This window comes from Oryctolagus cuniculus, chromosome 15 (genome assembly GCF_051225735.1).
Source record: "Oryctolagus cuniculus isolate XC-2025 breed Fujian yellow rabbit chromosome 15, ASM5122573v1, whole genome shotgun sequence".
In the NCBI taxonomy this organism is placed as follows: Eukaryota; Metazoa; Chordata; class Mammalia; order Lagomorpha; family Leporidae; genus Oryctolagus; species Oryctolagus cuniculus.
The window spans coordinates 54270455-54293788 of NC_142881.1; the positions used below are offsets into that span (position 1 = coordinate 54270455).

The following is a 23334-nucleotide window of genomic DNA, read 5'->3' on the forward strand; positions in this document are numbered from 1 at the left end:
TTTATTTATTTATTTATTTATTTGAAAGTAAGAGTTACAGAGAGACAGGGGTAGGTGTTTGATTCAGTGGCTAAGATGCTACTTGGGACACTCACATCCCATATCAGATTACCTGGGTTCAAGTCCCAGCTCTGCTTCCAATTCCAGCTTCCTATTAAATGCAGACCCTGGGAGGAAGTAGGTAATGGTTCAAGTTCCTGGGTCCCTCTCACCCATGTGGGAAACCCAGAATGAGTTCAAGCTTCTGGCTTTGGCCTGGCCCAGTCTCAGCCATTGGAGGCATTTGAAGAGTGAATCAGCAGGTGAAAGATATCCGTGTCCTGTCTCTCTGACTTTCCAAATAAACAAAAATGAATTAATTTAAAAATGAAAAAATATGAGCAAAGAAATGTCTGGGTATATCAGTATTGCTGAAAATATAGTTTTTGTCAAACTTGGTTTTATACCTTTGTCACCCCAGTGGTTAAAAAATGTTACACTCCTATAGTTTGTTTTTTTTTTTTTTTTTTTTTTTTTTTGCATGGCTAGATGTTTATTTACTTGTTTTTTTTTTTTAATTTATTTAATAAGCATAAATTTCCAAAGTACAGCTTATGGACCACAATAGCCTCCTCCCCCAACCCCGTGTCTTCCCTCCCATCCACAACGCTCCCCTCTCCCACTCCCTCTTCCCTTCCCCTTCACATCACAATTAATTTTCAATTATCTTTATATACAGAAGATCAATTTAGCGTATGTTAAGTAAAGATTACCACATTTTGCTCCCACACAGAAACATAAAGTGTAAAATACTATTTGAGTACTAGTTATAGCATTAATTAAACACCTAAGAGTGATTGTGTATTAATTACAGAGCTCAACCAATAGTTTTAAGTAGAATATAAAACGCATCTTTTGCATTGTTGTGGCTTCCCCCCGACCTCCCTCCCTCCCGTGGCCCTCCCCTCACCCACTTCCTCTCCCCTCTCCCCCCTTCATCACGTTTCATTTTCAGTTACCTTCATATACCGAAGATCAATTTAGTATATACTAAGCAGGGATTTCAACAGGTTGCACTCACACAACCGAACCAGGTATAGGGTATTGTTCGACTAGTAGTGTTGTTTTTGAGTTTCATACATAAACATATTAAGGACAGAGATCCTGCGAAGGGAGCATGAACCCAGTGACTCCCGTTGTTGATTTAACAATTGGCACTCTTATTTATGACGTCAGCAATCACCCGAGACTCTTGCTATGAGCTGTCTAGGCTATGAAGGCCCCTTGATTTCACCAACTCTGAATTTGTTTAGTCAAGGCCATTTCACAGTGGAGGTTCCTTCCTCCCTTCAGAGAAAGGCGCCTCTCTCCTTGATGGCCTGATCCTTCTGCTGGAGTGTTGTTCGCCAAGATCCTTCATTTAGATTGTTTTTTGCCACCGTGTCATGGCTTTCCATGCCTGCGAGACTCTCATGGACCTTTTAGTCAGATCCGAATGTCCCAAGGGTTGATTCTGAGGCAGGAGTGCTGTTTTGGGCATTTGCCATTCTATGAGTCTGCTGTGTGACCTGCTTCCCCCGCAGGATCATTCTCAACCCTTTTGATTCTATCTTTCATTATTTGCTTACACTGGTCTTATTTGTGTACTCTCTTCGACACTTACCCTATCTTTTGGATCAGTTGTGTATTTATATTTGTCTCTTTACCAAGTGTGCTGGCATTGGAACCTGCCTCCTTGGTAAGATTGACACTCCTATAGTTTTAATGATCTGTGATTACTTCAAAGTTTATTAGGCATGGTGAAATGGTCATTTTTGCATTTGGCTGTTGTTTATAGTCCTTGCCTATATTTCCATGAACTACGATATTTTTGCTTTTTGCCTGTTGAGCACTTTATTTTATGGAGAATTAATGCCTTAACTCTAATGTAAATTAAAAATATGTTACCTCAAAAACTAAGAAAGAAGGGAAGAAATAGGGGAAGGAAGGAAGGAAGGGGAAAGAGGGAGGGGGTTAGGGAAAATCATTATATTGTTAGAATTGTATCTATGAACCATAGGAATTTGTTAAAAAATAAGTAAGTAAAAATTTGAAAGTCTGATAAAAATACATACTTTGAAAAAACTTGTACTTTCCTTTTACAGTATTTCTTACAATTATAATAAACTTTGATCTCAAAATTTGGAAAAAAATTTAATAAAATTTTTAAAAGAATCAATGCTTGCATTAGAGTTTACAGTACACATAAGACAAATCAACCTTCAAACAGCACAATCACTTCACAGGTAGTTCAAGTACCTTGCATTACCAATTCCTGCCTCTTATCCCTTTAAATTGTGATGTTGTTCCCTTCACTTATGCATAAGCAATAATCACTCGTTATATTGTTATTCTGAACAAAATGTTACCTGCTAGTTCAATTAAGAAAAAGATTTTATTTTCCCTTCATTTATTATTTCTCTAATCTTCTTCCCTTCTTTATGCAGGTCTGAGTGCTTTAAAACAATATAATTTCCTTCTCTCTGAAGAACTTTGAACATTTCTTGCAAGTCAGATCTACTAGTGACAAATTCCTTCAATTTTTGTTTGTTGGAGGAAGTCTTTGTTTCAGGTCCTGTGCCATGGCACAGTAGGTTAAGCCTCCGCCTGCAGCACTGGCATCAGATATGGGTGCCGGTTCCAGTCCCAGCTCCTCCACTTCTGATCCAGCTCCCTGCTAATGTGTCTGGGAAAGCAGCAGAACATAGCCCAAGTCCCTGAGTCCCTGCACTCATGTGGGAAACCCCGAAGAAGCTCCTGGCTCCTGATTGGAGCAGATCCGGCCATTGCCGTCAATTGAGGAGTGAACTAGTAGATGGAAGACCTCTCTCTCTCTCTCTCTCTCTCTTTTTCTGCCTCTCCTTCTCTCTCTGTGTAACTCTTTCAAATAAAATAAATAAATCTTGGCTCGCGACATGGCTCACTAGGCTAATCCTCTGCCTGCAGTGCCGGGACCCCAGGTTCTAGTCCTGGTTGGGGCGCCAGATTCTGTCCTGGTTGCTCCTCTTCCAGTCCAGCTCTCTGCTGTGGCCTGGGAGGGCAGTGGAGGATGGCCCAAGTGCTTGGGCCCTGCACCCGCATGGGAGACCAGGAGGAAGCACCTGGCTTCTGGCTTCAGATTGGTGCAGCAAGCCGGCCGCGGTGGCCATATGGGGGGTGAACCAATGGAAGGAAGACCTTTCTCTCTGTCTCTCTCTCTCACTGTCCATTCTGCCTGTCAAAAAAAAAATTAATAAATAAATCTTTATATATATATATATATTACATGTAGAATTTCTGGTTGTGGTTCTTTATAACACTCTTCTCTTGTTGGCTTGTTCCTGAAAAGAAGTCTAAGATAATTTGTACCATTATTTCTCTGTGAATAAACTGTTTGCTTCTTCTCTGGCATCATTCAAGATTTTCTTCTTGTCTTTGACTTTCTGCAGTTTGCATGCGACATGTATGTATGTATGTATCCTATATGTATGTATGTATGTATTCTGCTTGGTGTTCTCTGAACTTCTGAGATCTGGGGTTTAGTGTCTGTTGTTAATTTTGAAAAATTCTTGCCAATATTATTTAAAATATTTCTTTTGTTCTTTTCTCTCTTTTGTCTTTCTTCACAGTCTTATTATACATACATTATACCTTTTATAACCATTCCATGATACTTGGATTCTGTTCTGTCATTTTAATTCTTTTCTTTCTCCTTGAAGTTCACATTTTGTGGTTTCTACTGGCATATCTTCAAACTCGCTCATTCCCTCCTTGGCCCCATTTACTAGTGAGCCTATCAAAGGCATGCTTCCTTTCTGTTACACAATTGCTGTATTCCCAGACCTTTCTTTGGATTCTTTGAGCTGCCATCTCTCTGCATACATTACTCATTTGTTCTTGGAGGATGTCTATTTTTGTCATTAGAGCCCTCAGTATACTAATTATTATTTTAATTCAAAAATATTTGCTATATTTGAATTTGGTCCAAATGCTTTGTCTCTCCAGACTGTGTGTTGCTTCATTTTTATTAATTTTTTCTCTTAGTGTGCTTTGTAATTTTCTGTTTACAGCCTTACATGATGCATCAGGTAGAAGCAACTGAGTAGGACTTTAGGGTGACTTTGCTGTTTATCTGGCTAGTTCTGAAGTGTTTACTATCTGCTACAGATGCGATGTCAGAGGCTGACAATTCTTCCAGTGTCCTCATTTTTACCTCTCTTCTCGTTTGGGATTTTACTAGAGATCTCTTCAATAGGTTCTTAGGTTTGCAATTCTTTTAGCTGCAATCCTGTTACTTTATAGGAGCCAAATGGATATTGTGGTACGGTGCTGGGAGAGGGGCGTTTTCTGTAATGCTAGGTCTCGGTCTTTCAGTGAGCCTTAGTTGGGTTTTTCCTTTCTCCCACATTGGTTAGTCTTTGGTAAAATGCCAGTAGGTTAGGCACTTGCAAATTAGTTTCTCTTGAAGACAGGCACTGTTAAGGCAAACAGAGCGCTCTGGATGACTTTCAAAAGGTTACTTTACCCTGTTCTCTGCTGAAAGCATATGTAGATTTTTCTCCAGTCTTCATAGTGAAAAATCTGGTAGGGATCCTGGGTATGAAACTAGAGAGTGTGTGGAGACCTCCTTAAGATTGGGTGCCTCCAGAGTTTTTAAACTCCCACACTTGACCACACTGAGGCTCAGTTATTTGTCAATTGTGATTTTAAAAACTGCTACAGGGGCAGGCACTGGGGAAGGGGACAGGTGGTTAAGCTGTCTCCTGGCATGCCAGCATCCCATCCTGGAGTGACTAAGATCCCTTCCAGCCCACTTCTTATTAATGTGCGTGCTATGAGGTATTAGTGGCTCAAGTACTTGATTCCCTGCCCCCTATGTGGGGGTCTTGAATGGAATTCCTAGCTCTTGGCTTTGACTTGGCCCAAACTTGGCTTGTTGCAGGCATTTGGGGAATGAACCAGCAGATGGATGCTTACTCTCTCTCTTACTGTCTGTTGCTCTGCCTTTCAAATAAAAATAAATAAACCTACAAATTTAAAACATAAACTATTCCTGCAAACATTGGTTATAGCCAAGAACTTCTGCTCTACGTAACCTGTAGTTCTTTGTATCCACCTGTTTACCTCTCCAAGATTCAGGACAGCAGTTTTTCTTGTAACTCCAGTTCTCTGATGGATAAAAAAAAAATGGTTGGTTTTCAGTTGGTTCAGCTTTTTCTGGTCATGAGGACAGCAGTGTTGGGTTCCAAGTTCTTCACACATTAGACCACACACCAGTAGTTCACCTGGCCTGTTTTTGATATGGAAATTAGTATGTTTAGTCACCAATGTCATATAAGAACAGATGGTATATCTTTATCTTAGAATCTCCCAAATGTATTGTTCTAGAGCCCCAGAACTTAGTCCAGTCATTGGAGCTTTCAAATATTTTACTGGGAGGAACTGTAGACCATGACCAGTCCACTAGGAGATCTCCCCGGCCTTTTTTTCCATTTTATTTTCCTTTTTTTTAAGATTTATTTTATTTATTTGAAAGACAGAGTTACAGAGAGAGGAGAGGCAGAGAGAGAGAGAGAGGTCTTCCATCCGCTGGTTCACTCCCTAGTTGGCTGCAATGGCTGGAGCTGCGCCGATCTGAAGCCAGGAGCCAGGAGCTTCTTCCAGGTCTCCCACATGGGTGCTGGGGCCCAAGGACTTGGGCCATCCTCCACTACTTTTCCAGGCCTTAGCAGAGAGCTGGATCAGAAGAGGAGCAGCTGGGATTAGAACTGGTGCCCATATGGGATGGTGCTTCAGGCCAGGGCTTTAACCCACTGTACCACAGCACCGGCCCCTTCCATTTTGTTTCTATTATTGCAATGACTAGATTAAACTGTGGCACCACTGAAAAGATAACCCTCAGCCCCGTGCATCCTTGCCTACTACTGCCATCATGACTGCAGTAGACTTTGGAGGGAGGATGATTCTATCATTTCAGTGTCATGCTCCACTCTGGGGCTTCTATGCTTGTAACTGATCCTTCAGGCAGTCAGCCAACATTGCTAAAGTGAATCCACCAGGTCAGGTAGATAAATTAACAGGGTCAGCTGCACACCCAAGTTCCTCCATCTTCATGGTGAATTCCCTCACACTGGAGCTCTTTCCAACAGGTTGGCCATACTCACGACCACCTACGTTAATCAGATCTTCTTCAGAGAGGAAAGGTACTAAGAACAGATCTACTGGAATTGTCTACTTGCTGTTCAGAGGCTAATTCCATGTTATAAAGGGGGTGTAGAGAGAGGCAGCATTGCTAAGGTACCTGAGACTCTTCAGAGTAATATCCTGAGGCTGGAGCCACTTTGCTTGCATTAAAAAAAAAAAAAAAAAAGATTTGGGGCTGGCACTGTTGCTCAGCAGGTTAAAGCCCCAGCCTGCAGTGCTGGCATCCAATATAGGTGCCTGTTTGAGTTCCAGCTGCTCCATTTCTGATCCAGCTCCCTGCTAATGCACCTGGGAAAGCAGCGGAGGATGGCCCAAGTCCTTGGTCCCCTGCCCTTATGTGGGAGGTCCTGGCTCCTGGCTTTGGACCAGCTCAGCTTCTGACCGCTGCTGCTGTTTGGGGAGTGAACCAGTGGGTTGAAGGCCTCTCTCTCTCTCTCTCTCTCTCTCTCTTTCTGTAACTCTGTCTTTCAAATAAATAAATCTTTAAAAACAAATTTATTAGAAAGATTTGCAGAGAGAGGACACACACACACACAGAGCGAGAGAGTGAGAGCGAGAGAGCGAGAGCAAGAGAGAGAGAGATCTTCCATCCACTGATTTATACCTCAGATGGCTGCATTGGCCAGCACTGGGCTGGTCCAAAGTCAGGAGCCAGGAGCTTCTTCCAGGCCTCCCACATGGATTCAGGGACCCAAGCACTTGGGCCATCTTCCACTGCTTTCCCAGGCCATTAGCAGGGAGCTGGATTGGAAATGAAGCAGCCTGGACTCGAACTGGTGCCAATACAGGATGCTGGTATAGCAAGCAGCTGCTTTACTTGCTGTGCCATGATGTGGGCCTATGGTTACATTTTTATAGAGCTAAATGTAACTGAGAATTTACAACCAGTATCCCCCACCCTACGTGTCTCTTTACCAAGGTAGAAAACCCAGATCTCTTGTCTCTGGTTGGACAACTGTGAGATGTAATTAACACTCCCAGATTCCTCTGTGGGATCACATACTTGCTTAGTTTCTGTCTTTGGATTGCTTTCTCCACACTCTCACACATCTCTGCTGGGAGCACTTCCTTAACCAACCACTTCTTCATGATCTTCATTTCAGTATCTGATCCCAAGGAACTCAACACTCCATCCAAAGGATTTGAGGCAATGAATTCTATCTACTTTTCTTTTTTCTCTTTTGTAATTTGAGAGACAAAGAGAGACAGAGACAGACAGATAGAGTGACACAGGGTTCCTCTCCATTGGTTCACTCCCCAGATGCCCATGATGGGGACTGGACTGGACTGGAGCCAGGAACCAGGAACTCAATCCAAGTCTCCTACATGGATGGTAAAACCCAATTACTTAAGCCATTAGTAATGGCAGGAAGCTGGACTTGGGAGCCAGAACCAGAACTCAAACTTAGGCACTCTGAGGTGAGATGTGAGCATCTTTGGCTCACTCTTGTTCTTACATTTTCATAGACAACTAACTCTAGCCCAAAATGATTTGTTCCTCCAAATGGAATTGCTAGCACCATTTAAATGGCAACTGCTCATACAAATAAAGTTTTATTCCTGCCCAAGAAAGTGTATGCTATTGGTTGTTTCCAATATTTCTAGTTCATATTTTTCTTGTGACTATCCCATAGAGGCCTGAAAATGGCCAAGGCCCACAGTAGCCAGATCACCTACCTGATCAATCACTTTAGTTAAGGAAAGTTGCTTGAATATTTACTCTGAAATCAAAGACTTTCCAACCCTTATCCCTCAACGTCTATTTTTCCCTCAGTGTCTTCTTTCAGCAAATAGTGGCACCCACATTTCTTCCCTCTTGTCCAGGGCCTGTTCATGGGAAATGATTAAACCAGGGAGTGACTGAAATGTGGTTTCTTTCTTCTCTCTGTGAGAGATCTGGAGGGAAGGTTACACGGTGGAAGGGGATGACCCTCCCTCTGGCCCTGTCTCTGTAACTCCCCTTGTGCTGGTGAGAGCTCAGGAAACAGGTTACCCCACTTTCATCTTAGAAACAGTGGGGAGGTCAGCAAGTCACGGCCGTCAAAGCATCAAGTTAAGGCAGAGACAATCCTGGTTCGAGCCCTGGCTTTGTACTTACTGGCTCCGTGGGCTTAACAAAAATCATTGAACCTATTTGTGACTCCCTTTCCCTAACAGGAAGAGAATAATACTGACCTCCAGGAGCTGTTCTAGAGCTTAGACATGAAATCAAATATGCTCAATAGCTGGCACTGAGTAAACACCTGAAAAATATGAATCCTTCCTCTTCCTCCCTACTGAAAGGTACAGTAAATGATGTTGGATTTATTAGAGTCATCGTTTTTCTTCCCTACGTAAGAAGACTGCTCCCTTCCCCCAGCTAACTCCCCATATTCACATTCCAGAACTTGAAGTTAGAAGGTACCTATTGTATCACCTTGTTCAACCCACCCATTTTGCAACAGTGAAAGTGAAGCTTAGAGGGTTCAGGGGCCTTGTCCAAAGCCTACTCTTTCTCTTCTTTTGCTCCTTGACCTACACTTTGTTAATTATCGCCTTTCTGAAGCCCATGTTTACACATCCTGGCTAATGTTTAGCTACCTGCACCTCCAGCATTATTTCATGAGGTGTTGCCTCATGGGGTTATTTCAGGTCTTTGGCAATGCTATGAATTCCTCGCGGCTCCCCTAAGGAGCCACACTGGTGCTTGACCACTGGCCAAGGAATCCTAGATCCTTCCTGAAAGAAGGCTGTTCTCTCTTGACACGTGAGTCCTCTGGCAGAAATGCATTCTAGTGAGGCTGGAAGACAGCATCTGAGATACCCCAGTGCTCTGGGGAAGAAGCCACCCCTCTGTCTCCACCGCAGGCTCTGGGAGAGATCCAGAGCCTCAGAGTTGGATCTCCAAGGCCAGAGGCTTTCAGCTGCCTAGAGAACTCCCTTACCAGCCAGCCTGCCCATTCTATTCTGTAACTCCATCCCTGGGGGAGGGCCCACCAATGCCCCTCAGGGTCAGAACTGATGAACACTGGCCAATGAGAGCACAGGCGTGGGTGCGAATGCAGTAAAGTCGCACCAGGGAGAACTGGGGAGACCCCAGAACCCTGCACGGCACAGCACCCCCTGCAATGCCACCCTCAGGCCCCAGCTTGGAGGACAAGCCTGGGAGGAGATCGCAGCCTGAGCGTTGGCAGGGAGGTGGGCACACACTCAGGCGCTGACTGAGGGTGGGCAGCAGAGCACAGGTGTGAGAAAGCTCTCCAGTGATTCTCAGGCTCTGTCCCCCCCTCTAGGTTGTCAGGCTTAGCCAACAGAGCACAAGACACCCAGTTAAATCAGAATTTCATATAAACAACAAATACGTTTTAAAGTAAATATGTCCCAGGTAATATTGGGGGTATACTTACACTAAAAAACAAAGTTTATCTGAAATTCAAATTTAACAGGGTAGCATACATTTTATCTGGCAACTCTCCCACTCTCCCCACCCTCAAACAGGAAAGTGACATTTTAAAATACCATTCTAAAAAAAACATACAAAATAGAGAGGAGTATGAAAAATAAAAATAAAATCAGCCATAATTTTACTGCCCAGGGTTGTTAACCAGCGTTAACATTTTGGTCCATTCCTTGTCTGGATGTTTGTGTATGTTAGTGTGTGAGAGATTTACTGTCAGTCTTATATTTCTCTACAAAATGTAGATTATGTCAAACACACAGCTTTTAATTATGCTTTTCCCTCTTTTTCTGTAATTATATATATAAAATATATAATAAAGCTTATAAGAATATATTACAATGTTATATATGTGTATTATTGTATATTTTATTTCATATATCATTACATTACATTTATTATAGATTCACATATATTACACATACTGTATTTTATACAAAATGCAGGTTAAAAAATTTTTATGAGAGAGAGAGAGAGAGCCCATCACTGTTTCATTCCCTCAAATGCCCACAATGGCCAGAGCTTAGCTGGGGCCAGAGCCAAGAGCCAGGGACTCAATCCAGGAGCTGGGAACTCAATCTAATCCTCATTAGGGTAGTTGGCCTCTTCTGAGAACACTCCAACTGGTCTAAATACTCTTCAAGCCCACCTGAAAAGCCCTCACATCCTTATATTTGCTGGTTCTAAACTATTATTTCACAAAGTTTTCATGGTTCCAATCAATCTCCACATTGAATGACTCTCAAAAACATATCAACATAGCACCCTTCACCTGCCCCTTCTAAGATGCTCCTGTGATTCTGTCAAAGTAGTAGCATCCCAACTTGCTGCACTAAGCAATCAACTTGGCTTTGTGCAATCAGCAGGCCACCTCAGGAGTCTGTGAGGGACTCGGCCAACAAGAGTGGTATGAAGCAAAAGCAAGACCACTCCGTCCATGCTGATGGAGGTGGGTGGCAATGTTGGTACCTTCATTTGGTTGGAAGCCTCTCAAAAGGGGTACTTTTTAAGCTGAGATGTGAATGAAGAAATGTATCTGGCCTTGGAGCCAAACTCCAAAGCCCTGGGAATAATAAAAGGTTCACTGTACAGCATAGGTCAGAGAGGTGGTGGGGCTGAGTGGATGTCAGGCGGTATAGTTCGCAATAGGCCAATGTAAAGAATTTGGGTGTTGTTCTTAGTGTGATTTTTTTAACCCTGGAAGATTTAAGCCAGGAGGTGACATCCCTTCATCTATCCACCCAGTCAATGGAGATCTTGCCTAGTGTTTATGGGTATGGACTGCCCTGGAGGTGTAGCATTCTTGAGGAAAGACTGATGCATACAACCAGCATGCAGAAGATCAACGCCCATTCACTGCTGCAGGTGTAGAAAGGAAAGGGTGACCCAAAGCCACACAACCAGAACAACTGACCCTTCCTTGCCGTGATTCTGGCTCTCACATCTCCAGGTTCAATGGAAACATAGTTTGCCTGATTGTGGTTTCCAGGCTCTGAGATCCGCAGAGCACTACTGCAAACCCAGGCCATGGACTTATATGGCAAACTCCATCTGCCTTTAAGAGCCTTGGTACCAAGCACAGTAGTGCCTGGCATAGAGTAGGTGATCGATAAATGTTGGAATGTATGATCTACTTCTTAGGTATTTATGTTGCACCCAGTTCCAAAAAGTTTTGAAGCTGCATACTGAGATACATATATTATTAAAACATAAAATATAAATTATTAAATCAGGTTAAGAGAACAGGAGGTAGGGAAATAAATAGGATAAAATTAGGGTAAAGGTAAAATCAGTGGTTAAAAATCATTAAAGAGAGGCTGCCACCATGGCACAGAGGGCTAAAGCCTCAGCCTGCTGTGCCAGCATCCTATATGGTCACCAGTTCAAGTCCTGGCTGCTCTACTTCTGATCCAACTCCCTGCTAATGGCCTGGGAAAGCAGCGGAGGATGTCCCAAGTCCTTGGGCCCCTGCACCCAGGTGGGAGACCCAGAAGAAGCTCCTGGCTTCAGATTGGCTTAGCTCCAGCTGCTGCAGGCATTTGGGGAGTGAACCACTGGATGGAAGATCTCTCTCTCTCTGTCTCTAACTCTTTCTGTAACTCTGTCTTTCAAATAAATAAAATAATAGAGGTGAACGGCAGTCTTTTAAAGTTTTCCAGCACCCAGTGAAAGGAGTAAAGGTTAGTTTCTAGATTAACAGACAAAAATTATAAACAAACAGAAGACAGCAACTCAGGAACAGTCTAGCTCTTTCTAGTAATGAATCAAATACTTTTTTATGTTCCTCACAAAAGGATTTTCTGTGAGATAATAAGTAATAACAATCTTTAAACAAATACAGTTGTGAGTTCCAAATGGCTATTTTTGGAAAATCCTCTGGGAGCGTTATCCAGACACAACTGAGCATAACTCCTTCATGGTGACTGGAGAGGAGAGGGGAGAGCACCCATTTCTGACCCACGGCTAGCTGGTGAGTGCAGCCCCAACAGTGGAGGGAGGGGCAGGCGTCTGGTGCAGTGGTGAAGACACCACTGGGGACACCCACTTCCCACACAAGAGTGACTGGGTTCAGGTTCTGGCTCTGCTTCCAATTCCAGCTTCCTGCAACTGCACACCCTGGGAGGCAGCAGGAGATGGCTCAAGTACTTTGATCCCTAGCACCCACAGGAGAGGCAAAGACTGAATTCCTGGTTCCCAGCTTCAGCCTGGCCTAACCCTGGCTGTTGGGGAATGAATCAGTGGATGGAATATTTTTGTCTGTCTGCATGCCTCAGTCTCTCTCTTTCAGGAAAAAGAAAAATGGTGATTATTCCAGAAGAAAAAAAAATAGTAGAGGAGCCCAGATGAATGTTGGGCAACAGCAGCAGATCAGTTTACTGGGACTCAAGGTGTTTGGACATGGTGGAGGCAGGTGCTTGTATGCATCTCATGAGTCTTTGAAAAGGAGCAACTGGTAATGTGGGCCGTCACCATCTCCCTACCTCTCATGTGGAGCAAATTTAGGCCCTTCTAGAATAAAATGTAAGGGATGGGTCTCCATAGAGGCAGGATTTGTGCAGGAGGAAGCTTCATGAAGTGCTACACCAAACACTTCACATTTTAACTTCGAAGAAAGCACCTCCTGGCAGGTGACCTTACAATAAGTGCAGTTAGGGGTGGGGTCACCCAGGGTCTGTCTCTGGCTCCATCAGGGTGCCCCATTTCCTGATTCTTATAAGAGGACCATAAAAACCTGGTCCTGACTTTCGGTTGACATCCGAGATGACAGGGAACATGAGATGCTGTTGATAGATCACCTAGCCCAGTGCCTGGCATGAACAACAGGAACCCAGTACTTACTCATTTCTCTCACCTCTTAGCTTCCTCTTTTCCATTTTTCTACTCAAGGGATACTCATCAATTAAGCCACCCCTCTCTTCCTGCCTGCCATTTCCACCTTGCCCAGAGCTGCTTTCCCTTGAGCCCCGGGTAGAAGTGCTCTACATGTGTACTCTTCACAAAATGCCTCAGAAAGGAACCAGCATTGTGGAAGGGTGTTGTGCCTCTGATCTGCAAGGTTGATGTGAAATTTCCCTCTTAGCCTTCTAACTCAGGCTGGTCCCTGACTTCATGACCCGACTTGTCGCCAGGTCTCTCTTTTCTAGAGAGCACTGTCAACACTACAGCATTTGTGAGCGGTCACATCCGTTGGACCAAGAGAAATGTTCAGTAGGTTGGAGCCAGGAGCAGCTACAAGAATAGAGGCAGAGCATAGAAGTCTCTGTGCACATCACAGGCTGTATGTTCCGCTGAAGGAGATGAGGCAAGAAGGCATTCATAAATTCTCAGAAATAACGTCAAGGAAATAAAGTCCTTGGATGACAACTGGATGGTGTCATCCAAAGACTTACAATGCTATGGCATACAATGGTATGGCTGTAGTGCTCAATTTGTGTTGTCTTCAAATTTGACTGGAAAGTCAACAACCATGCCCTGGTTGGGGTACTTTTTTATATAATTGTGTTCCTTCCATTAGGTGTATAATTTTAAGATTATTATCAGGTTTCTAAATGTATTCTGTCTTGATATTATGTACATATTTGGTTTTGGTGCTATTACTGGGAGAAGAGGGGGAGGGGAAGAAGAAGGAAACCACAGTGCCTACCAATGTGATCATAAACCCAGTATATTCTCTAAGCAAATGAATTCCCAGGCCCACCTGTTGAACAAACAGACCGCTTGGTACTTCAAAAGACTACTGAAGAAATAAATATGAAGATTTTCTTTTCAAGGCAGAGTGAAAACATGAGTATCTATTCAAGGCCAACAGGAAGGAAGACATAAATGCAAACTGATCAGTGTCCCAAGTTTTGGAAAAAGACAAAGGTACTTTCGAAGGATTTCAGTATCAAGGGCTGGCCACAATGATTTTATCTTCTAGTAACCAGGACACTCTATCAGCCGTCGGCACTCTTACCTGGCATTTGTCTATTTGTAGACTATCCCTACGTCTCCTGTTAGCCAGTGAGTTCCCCAGCTATGATTACCTCAGTATATGAGTTCCTTTCTCTGCACTTACTCCCAAATGGTTGACATTGATTTGCAACATTAATGAAGTAAGTACCCAACCATCCTTGTTCATGAGCTATTACCTCGGTATTGATTGTAGCCTTAATTGACAATTACTTGAATGGGCTGGGCTACACTGAGCTTTTATTAATTTTCCATTGTGATACTCATTACTAAACTTCATTGCAATTGTGTAATGATGTAAACTCCCCACTGTGGCTAACTGAAGTGGAAAATTCCACTGGCCGTTTCCCAAACGTATTTATGCTGGAAAATAGAAATTTGGTATTGTTAAATCTGATATCAGGATGCTAGGCCTTGATTCTGTGGGAAGAGAATTGTGACTTTGGCTGTAAAAATAAATAGAGTTTACTAAATTATTTTTCCTTCACTGTTATTTCAGAAGACATGTATCCAGAGACTTGTTTCTCTGTGTCCTTGCCTGGAGAAAGAGTGGAACCCCAGGCTACTGTTAAATTATATTCATTCTTTCATCTCCTTTAAAAAATTTAATTAGGGGTGGGAAAAGGACAGGGAGAAGAGATTATATGGTCTCAGGAATTTTCATTTCCTTCTGCTGAGTCTCATAAATAGATTTTTTTTGGCATTGTCTCCAACAAACAAAAATCCTCTAATTGTAAACCTTTCTCAAATAATAAGCAAAACACATGAGATGCATCAAGACCCTGTTGGATATGAAAATCAGAGGTTTGCCACTTAAGACCTGTTAAGGAAAGGGGAGCACTTGCCCTCATCTCAGAGATACACTGGGACATCACTTCCCTCTCACATCAGAGACAACTCCAGACTCACCTCTTAGAGAGCCTCACACTGGCCTCCCTTTGTCATCCTAATATTCCTGTGCCCTTGAGGGTCTCTATGTCGGGATGGCAACTGTGTGTGGTAGGATGAATTACAGCCACAGTTGGAAACAAAAAAATGTAATTATAGGGGCCATACCTTTGGTCTATGACTTATATGGGCTGAGTTTGGGACATACCATGAGAAGGTGATTTGGAAAAGTGATTTCTTAGTTCTGAATGAGCAATGGCTGTAATGTGACATAAAACTGCTTAGAGTTGGGACTCTCTTTTTAATGGGCTATTAAATGGGGCCATTCCTGTGGCTTTCTCAGAGGCATGGCAGAAAGGAAGGAGTTCAAAGTCTTATGCTTAAAGCACCTGCTTAATTCTTGGTCTTGCTGCTCTAAAAATGTAACCAGTGGGGCCAGTGTCATGGTCAAGTTGGGTAGGCTGCCACTCGTGATGCTGACATCCCATACTGGAGCACTGGTTCGATTTCCAGCTGCTCTGCTTCTGATCCAGCTCCCTGCTAACATGCCTGGGAAGGCAGCAGGTGATGGCCCAAGTACTTGGGTCCCTGCCATACACGTGAGATGTGGATGGGGTTCCTGGCTCCTGGCTTTGGCTACTTGTCACCCTAGGCTATCCAAAGACTTTTCAGGGAGTGTCAATTTCCACTCAACTTCCATATGTGCTCATTTCTAATGCTCATCTGCTTGGCAACCTGCTTGACCGCTAAGCCTCCCATTTGTTCTGTTTCTTTTCAGTTTCCCTTTGTACTTACTGTTTTTCCATTTTACAAAATGTGGTAGTTATGGAGATGTGATGTGTAGCATCATTCAACAGAGAACCTTCTGTGTGTAGTGGGTTGAACTGGTGATCTCCAAAAGGTAAGTTGACCTGGAGCCTTAGAATATGAATTTATATATCATAGGGCTCCTTGCAGAGTGATTAAAGATCTTGAGGTTAAAGCATCCTGGATTATAATGTAACCTTATGTAAGACGGAAAAGAAGAAAACAGATACATCAACACAGAGGGTGAACGCCATGTGGAGACCCTGGCAGAGACTGGAGTGATGCATCTACATGCCAAAGAGCACCCAGAAGAGCCAGGGACTGCCAGGAGCCACCCAAGCTGAGAAAAAGGCATGAAACAGATTCTCCCTCAGAACCTTCTGAAAGAACCCATGTGGCGAAAATCTTGACTTTGGGTCTCTTGTCTCCACAACTGTGAGAGAACAAATCTCTGTTACTTTACATTAAAGGTTTGTGTAGTTGGCTACGGCATCTCCAGGACCCTCAGACACTGCCCATTCTATGCAGAGAATGGCCAATAGCCAGCCCCCAGACATCAGTGGTGGGGGCTGCCTAAGCTTCAGTGGCCGCCCTGCTTGAGGTCACGCTCTTCCCAAGACAGTCCTAGGTTCGATGATGGAGCCTGTGAAGCTATGAAGGTCGGTCCCCAAGATGACTCTAATGGTGGCAGTACTGGCTTCAGAGCTATCTGCTGGGTTGGCCGACGCTTCACTAATTCCTTCTCCAACCAGATCTGTTTCCTCCCCATTCCTTTCACAGATACTGATCTCTGAAAAACATCTTGTTCCCATATTCTGTTTCTTGAAAACTTGCACAGGCAAAGGAAATGCATCCCTTCAACGCATCTCAAAACTTCCCATGAAGTTTGGCCTCAAGGTATTGTGACTACTTGGCTGACAATGCAGCCACTCAAAATAGTGATTTTGGGGTAGGCATTGCAGTGCAGGAGGGTAAGCCGCTGCTTGTGACACCCACATTCCATATCAAAGTGCCTGGTTCAAGTCCTGGCTACTCCACTTCTGATCCACCTTCCTGCTAATGCATTCTGGAAGGCAGTAGATGATGATTCAAGTACTTGGGCCCCTGCCACCCACGTGGGAGATTTGAATGGAGTTGCTAGCTTCTGCTTGTGGCCTTGCCCCACCCTGGCTGTTGTGGGCATTTGGAGAGTGAACCAGTGGATAGAAGATCTTTCTCTGTATCTGTCACTCTGTCTTTCAAATAAATAAATAAATCTTTAAACAAATGTTAAATCAATGTTGATGTAAAAAAGAGTTTCCAGGACTTAACACTTATTTTTATAAGCCAGATTTCTCAGCCTTGATATTTATAAACACCAAGAATAAGAACAGAGCTGTTTCTGAATGCTATCTCATTCTAGCATTAAGTAATATCCATCCATGCATACTTGAGATAATTGGAAAATTAAAACCCTATCCATTTTATACAGGTGTGTATTTTAATAAACCTTTAATTTTATGTTTAATAATTACTCATAGAAATATTAAAAGCATATTTAGGTCATTTTGATCAATTTTTCCAGAAGATAAACTTTGTGTGAACACCTATGGCTTCATGGTCACAGGAAATAAAATTTCAATTTGTATTTTTATTTATGCAAACAAGAATTCTAATGGGATAATTAATAAAACACTTGAAAATAAACATATTATATAAGAATAAAACTTTGGGGGGTAAGAGGAATTAAAATGAGTTCAAGGAGAAAAAGGAAGGGACCACACTGGTGCAGTGAGTACTTCTGATCCAGCTCCCTGCTAATGTGCCTAGGAAGGCGGCAGGTGATGGCCCAAGTGTGCACACACGTGTGTGTTTCTGGCTGATGACAGTATTCAATTTCTACGGGGTTTAAATTTTATTAGAGTGATGTAATCCTTTATTTTAAAATGTCATCACTTACTGGAAAATTCTAATTATCATTAAAAAATAACTAGCAAGTTTATGACTAACAATTTTAAATGCTAACATAAAAATATAAGGGACACATGGTATTTCAAAAAATTCTTTAGAAGGCTCCTAAGTGACAGATTCCATGCCTGCTGATTTGTGCTGCAGGCCGAGCATCTCCACACCAAAGCCCACGTTACCCCTACATGCAGCTCTGGGAGCATTCTGTTCCACAGGTCTCCGAGATCCACGGCTGAAACAGAGATGGGACAGTCGTTTCTCACTTCCTCAGCAGCTCTATAAAGGCAAGGACTACAGCGGAGGGCTCTGAAGAACAGAGACTGATTTACAAACTCTCCCAAAGGAAGGAAAGGGAGCCGCTGCTTCTGCACCCTCGCTCCGTGGCCCACCCGGCTTTTTTTCTTTTCCTTCTCCAAGCAGGAAAGGAGGAGAAGGAACATCTGAGGAGGATGCACTAGCTTTGCACCATGCCCAGTCCTTCCCAAATAGTAACTATTACTATAATCATGGCTGTCATTTATTGAGTGCTTATTATTTTCAAGGTTAAAGAAATAAATTTTCTTGGGACTAGCTTTGTGATTCAGTGGCTTAAGCCACCTCTTGTGAAGCCCACATCCCATATCTGAGTGCTGGTTTGAGTCCTGGTTGTTCAGCTTCTGATTTAGTTTCTTGCTAATGTGCCTGGGAAGGCAGTGGATGACAGCCCAGGTCCTTGGACCCCTGCCACCCATGTGTAGACCTGGATGGAGTTCCCGGCTCCTGGCTTTAGCCTAGGCCAGCCCTGGACGTGGGGGCCATTTGCAGAGGGAACCAACTGTTAGAAGATCTCTGTGTCTCTCTTTCCCTTTCAAATAAATACATATTGTTTAAAAATAAAATTTCTTAACAGCTGGCATCAGAATTCCTCATGGGAAGGGAACTGTCTTCCGAGAATCCCTTAACAAGCCCTTTTAGGGACCAATTCTAAGAATCATGAGTGAGAAAAGTAAGAACATTTGGGGGAAAATGATGACAATAATACTAAGTACTTTTATAAATGCTTACAATCTGGTGGACACTGCTTTAAGCACTTTGAATAGAGAAACTCACTAAATCTTCACGATCACCCTATTATTACCCATATTTTAGAGGCGGGAACACTGAGAGACAGCTGAAGGACAGAATGATTAAGCGATGTCTCAGTGCTGGTAAATGTCACCTGGCTGCAAAGTCCCAGCTCCTGTTTACTACACTGCATCTGTGCTCCTAACTACTGTGCTCTGCCCTACACGCCTTTATATATATATATATATATATATATATACACACACACATATATATATATATATATTTGTAGTTATTAAACCAATGTTGGGCCTTTTCATCACAGAGTAAAGAAACAGAATGGAAACCAAAAGCAGACTCACACACAGAAAATTAACATATGATAATTAGGCATTTCAAATCAGTAGCAAAAATGAAAATAAGCTTCTACTTCACACCTAAACTAAATTAAATTCCAGATGGATCAAATACATGTAAATGTAAATGTATCAAAAATTTTAAGTACTAGGAGAAAATATTGGAATAGCTTTTATAGTTTTGGCATTTCCTTCTATGCAGATGAAGCCTGGAATTTATATTTAAAAAAAGATTTGTACCTTTAGCTACATAAATATTAAAAACATCTTTATGGAAAAAATACTTTTAATCCAAGTTGTATGACAAATAATACTCAGAAAAAATATTGCAAGCATATGATAAACAAGGAGACAGAACCTGTAATACAATAAAAAAATCTATAAACAAAACATAAATACCAATTAGAATACTGAGATATAAATATGCGATCCACAGAAAAATAAAAACAAATGAACAATTAAGGTATAGATGCACAATCCCACCAAAAGCCAAAGTTGTCAAATTCAAAAATATATCATACTATAAAAATTATTTTTCTCCATATTACTTGAAAGGTATAGATGGAGAGAGAGAGAAAGAGGGAGAGATGGACAGACATTACATCCTCTGGTTCACTCCCAAATACCTGTGGCCATCTAGGGAGTGAACCAGCAGATCGAAGATTCTTTCCATCTCCATCTGGTCTCTCTCTCTCTCTCTGTAATTCTTACTTTCAAATAAATAAATAAATCTTAAAAAATGTTGGCATATTGGTGATAGTATAAATATGAAGCCTTTTTGGAGAGAACATTTTTCAACGGGAAATGCATACTCCCTTTGTCCTAGAAAGAATAATGGGAATCATCATGTCTCCAATAGACAAGAACCTAGAGTGAGTCCACACTACTCTCAGCCTGGTATTCAAGGTTCTACAGGATGTGAACTCACCTTGTAGGGCCACCACAATCTGTCACCCAAAGCCGTCAGGTTCCAGGCAGCAGTACCCCCCACCCCGTACCTTTGTTGCTGCAGGTTCATCTTCTCAATGGACCCCTCCTTGCTTCCACTTCTTCCTATGTTCTTCAAGGCCTAGCCCAACCTCCATATCCTCTGTGACACTGGTTTCTTAGCACAGCCCCTGATACCATGTTAAAGGCTCAGTAAATGCAAGCTTTTGCAATTTCAGTATTACTGACAATTACACATCTATTTTCTCAGCTGGCTCCCTAATTCTTTGTTTTTAAGATTTATTTATTTATTTGAAAGTCAGAGTTACACAGAGAGAAGGAGAGGCAAAGAGAGAGAGAGAGAGAGAGAGAGAGAGAGAGAGAGAGAGAGAGAGAGGTCTTCCATCTGCTGGTTCACTCTCCAATTGGCCACAATGGCCAGAGCTGTGCCAATCTGAAGCCAGGAGCCAGGAGTTTCCTCTGGGTCTCCCATGTGGGTGCAGGGGCCCAAGGACTTGGGCCATCTTCTACTGCTTTCCCAGGCCATAGCACAGAGCTGGATTAGAAGTGGAGCAGCCGGGACTCGAACCAGCGCCCATATGGGATGCTGGCACTGCAGGCCAGGGTTTTACCTGCTACCACACAGTGCCGGCCCTTCCCTAATTCCTTCAAGCATGTTTTATTTACTTTGGGCTTCCTGTATAAAGGCAATACAGTTCATGGAGTTTTAATGTAAGACAAACCTGGAATGGACCTCAACCTGCCATTGCCACCTGTGGTCCTAGTTATCTCACCTGTAGACACAGGCCCATCCATAATACATGCTACATCCATTGTTAGGAGAATCAGTCGTTTATTCTGATGATTCTGTCTCATATTTGTCAAGGCCTATCAATGCCAAAATGGACCCAAAGCCATGGAAGGTGTTCAGCAAACTCTCCTGGCAAGTTGATAAGCTAGAGGTGCAAACTGTCATGTGTTCTATCACATACACACTAACGACATTGTGTGCACATATGTGGTGCTTTCATTTATTCAACGAAGCACTCTGTTTGCTTTTAAGTAGGCTGGTAACTATTCTCGGTTTAGAACTAGCCAAAGAATCAATCTTGACCCAGTTGCTAGGAAACCCTGTCTTTGGAGCAGAAGTTGAGAATCAATTTCCTCGTGCTTTAAAGAACATGTATTTACGTAAATTACTTCCTCAGAAATATTGATTCATTCCAAAAGCATTTAAATAATATGGAAAACAAGAGGATTTTTATGTGGAGGCTGCATCTTGACAGTGAAGTAGACAAGCACTTAGGAAAAATGTATTTACACAGATAATCTACATCTTGTTCGCGAGACAAAATAGACTTTAATGTAGTAATGGGACTATTTGTGTAATGAACTCTCATGGGCTGTTGCATAAATAATGATTCCTGAATTCTGTGAATGTTTTTATGTGAAAACTGTCTTTCTGAACTTTCATCCGAATTTGGTTCTGTGATTACATCAAAGCTGAATTTGTATTAGCAAATGAAACATTGTGAAGACATGAAGACATTTTCTAATGGAAATATAACTGGAAGCACATTTTCTCAAAAGATGCATTTTGAAGATGCTTCGGGGTCTAAATGGCCTCAATATCTTGCAGAGGATTCTCCTGGTCAGCAGCTGGCTTCACCAGGCACTCTCGGACATCAGCAAGCCTGCTCCAAGGAGGGATACCAGCCAGCCTGTGAAATGTTTCTGCAAGAACTTTTGGCTGCCTTAACCGCCTAAAGCAAATGTTTGTTTGCTGCAGTACACGAATCAAATGCTTTTGTGTGAAAACACTTGCTAGAGAAACAAATGTTTGTTTTGGTAATCGACATTTGGACTGTTGGAACATTACCACTTAAGATATTGGTTTGAGAAATATACATTTAATTTGGAAAGCACCAGTTAGGATCAAGCAAGTGACACAAATCTATGCTGTAAGGCTATGAGGTTGAAATTGGACCCAAATTTTTCATTTCTCCTTGTCAGATCTGACTAGGAAAATGGTGCCTTGTTTTACATGTTGCTGTATAATGTTACTGCACAACGGTATAAAGGAAAACAGTGATTTACTTCCTTCTAGAAGTGTATGACTTATAAATTATCAAAGATAGCAGCAAGAGTGTATTTATCTAGTATTAATATTTAAATGCCATTTTCCTATTGAGTGTACCACATGCTCCATATTAATCTTTTAGATTAGACTTAGTACAAATTGATGTTTCCTAAATGGAAGATTTCTCCTTACTTTTACTTTTGATTACCCATGCTAACTGGCAGGAGGAAAGGTGCAGATACCACCCCAAAACAGCAGGCGATACAGAAATAAGCTTTGGCTTCTGAGAGCATTACATTTTTTAGTAGCAGAAAGAAACTAATTACATTTTAAAGGACAGAGAGATTTAGAAGAGAATTTGAGTGGCAAGAGGGTCATTTATTTATTAGATATATTATATTTGGGTATAGATAATCCATAAAGAGAAAGTCAAACAGTACTATCACCAAGGTCAAGGTTAAGGTCAGAGCAAAAGAGGAAAACTAAAGATTTTTTTTCCTGTTTGTTTTAAACTATATTTTTAGCTTGATGAAAGCCAGGAGAATATGTAAATGCATTTGATTTTTTTAAATCATTATGTCAGAGTTTTTCTCTTTTGTCAAAATAAACTGCAGGATCCAGGTTCATTTGAAAATTTATAAGCTGAAACCTACAATCAAATCACTATGTACTTAATAATAAAATTATTGTCCAAATTCTTTGCTGCTGGCCTTTGCCCTAGTTGATCTTTAGCTTTAAAAAAAAATACATTTTGAAATAGAAAAGGAGGCCAGTATCGGTTTGGAATTGTCAACTGGAAGGATTATTCATTAGAATGTTGAGAAACATGACTACGTATCCTGAATCCACCCATTACTAACTGTTTCCATTTGTAAATTTCATGAGAAAGATAAGTGATATAATGCATGTATATTTGAAGTACTCTGAGCTCCCTAGAACTTAATAATTCAAAGTATTACAGTAAATTCCCATTTATTTTGAATCCAAACTACCAGAAAGCTGAATAATGAGAATTTTTTGTGCAATTTATAAAATGATAATGTCCCCAGGGGCATTACAAGATTCTAAATTCTTTTGAACAGTCACAAAAAGATTAAATTTTGTTCAGCATAATTTTGTGGTAAGAATGTTTGATAGAGTTCTAATTCTTTGAAGATAGTAATTAATCCATGTGTAGCCTATGGTAATTCTTCTTT

At 41.9% G+C, this 23334-nt stretch overlaps 1 protein-coding gene across 2 annotated transcripts in view; it reads right to left on the reverse strand.

The window, feature by feature from the left end:
• Positions 1–23334, reverse strand: part of RTKN2 (rhotekin 2) — a 138231-nt gene that overhangs the window by 20813 nt on the left and 94084 nt on the right. The window contains exon 13 of one of the 2 annotated variants that reach the window (XM_089314093.1): positions 5030–5166. The exons of the other annotated variant lie outside the window; for it this stretch is intronic. Within the exon in view, the coding sequence (XP_089170219.1) occupies positions 5045–5166 (122 nt within the window). The 3' untranslated portion in view covers positions 5030–5044. Of the gene's footprint in view, positions 1–5029; positions 5167–23334 lie in introns of those variants that run through there. 2 annotated transcript variants of the gene reach the window in all.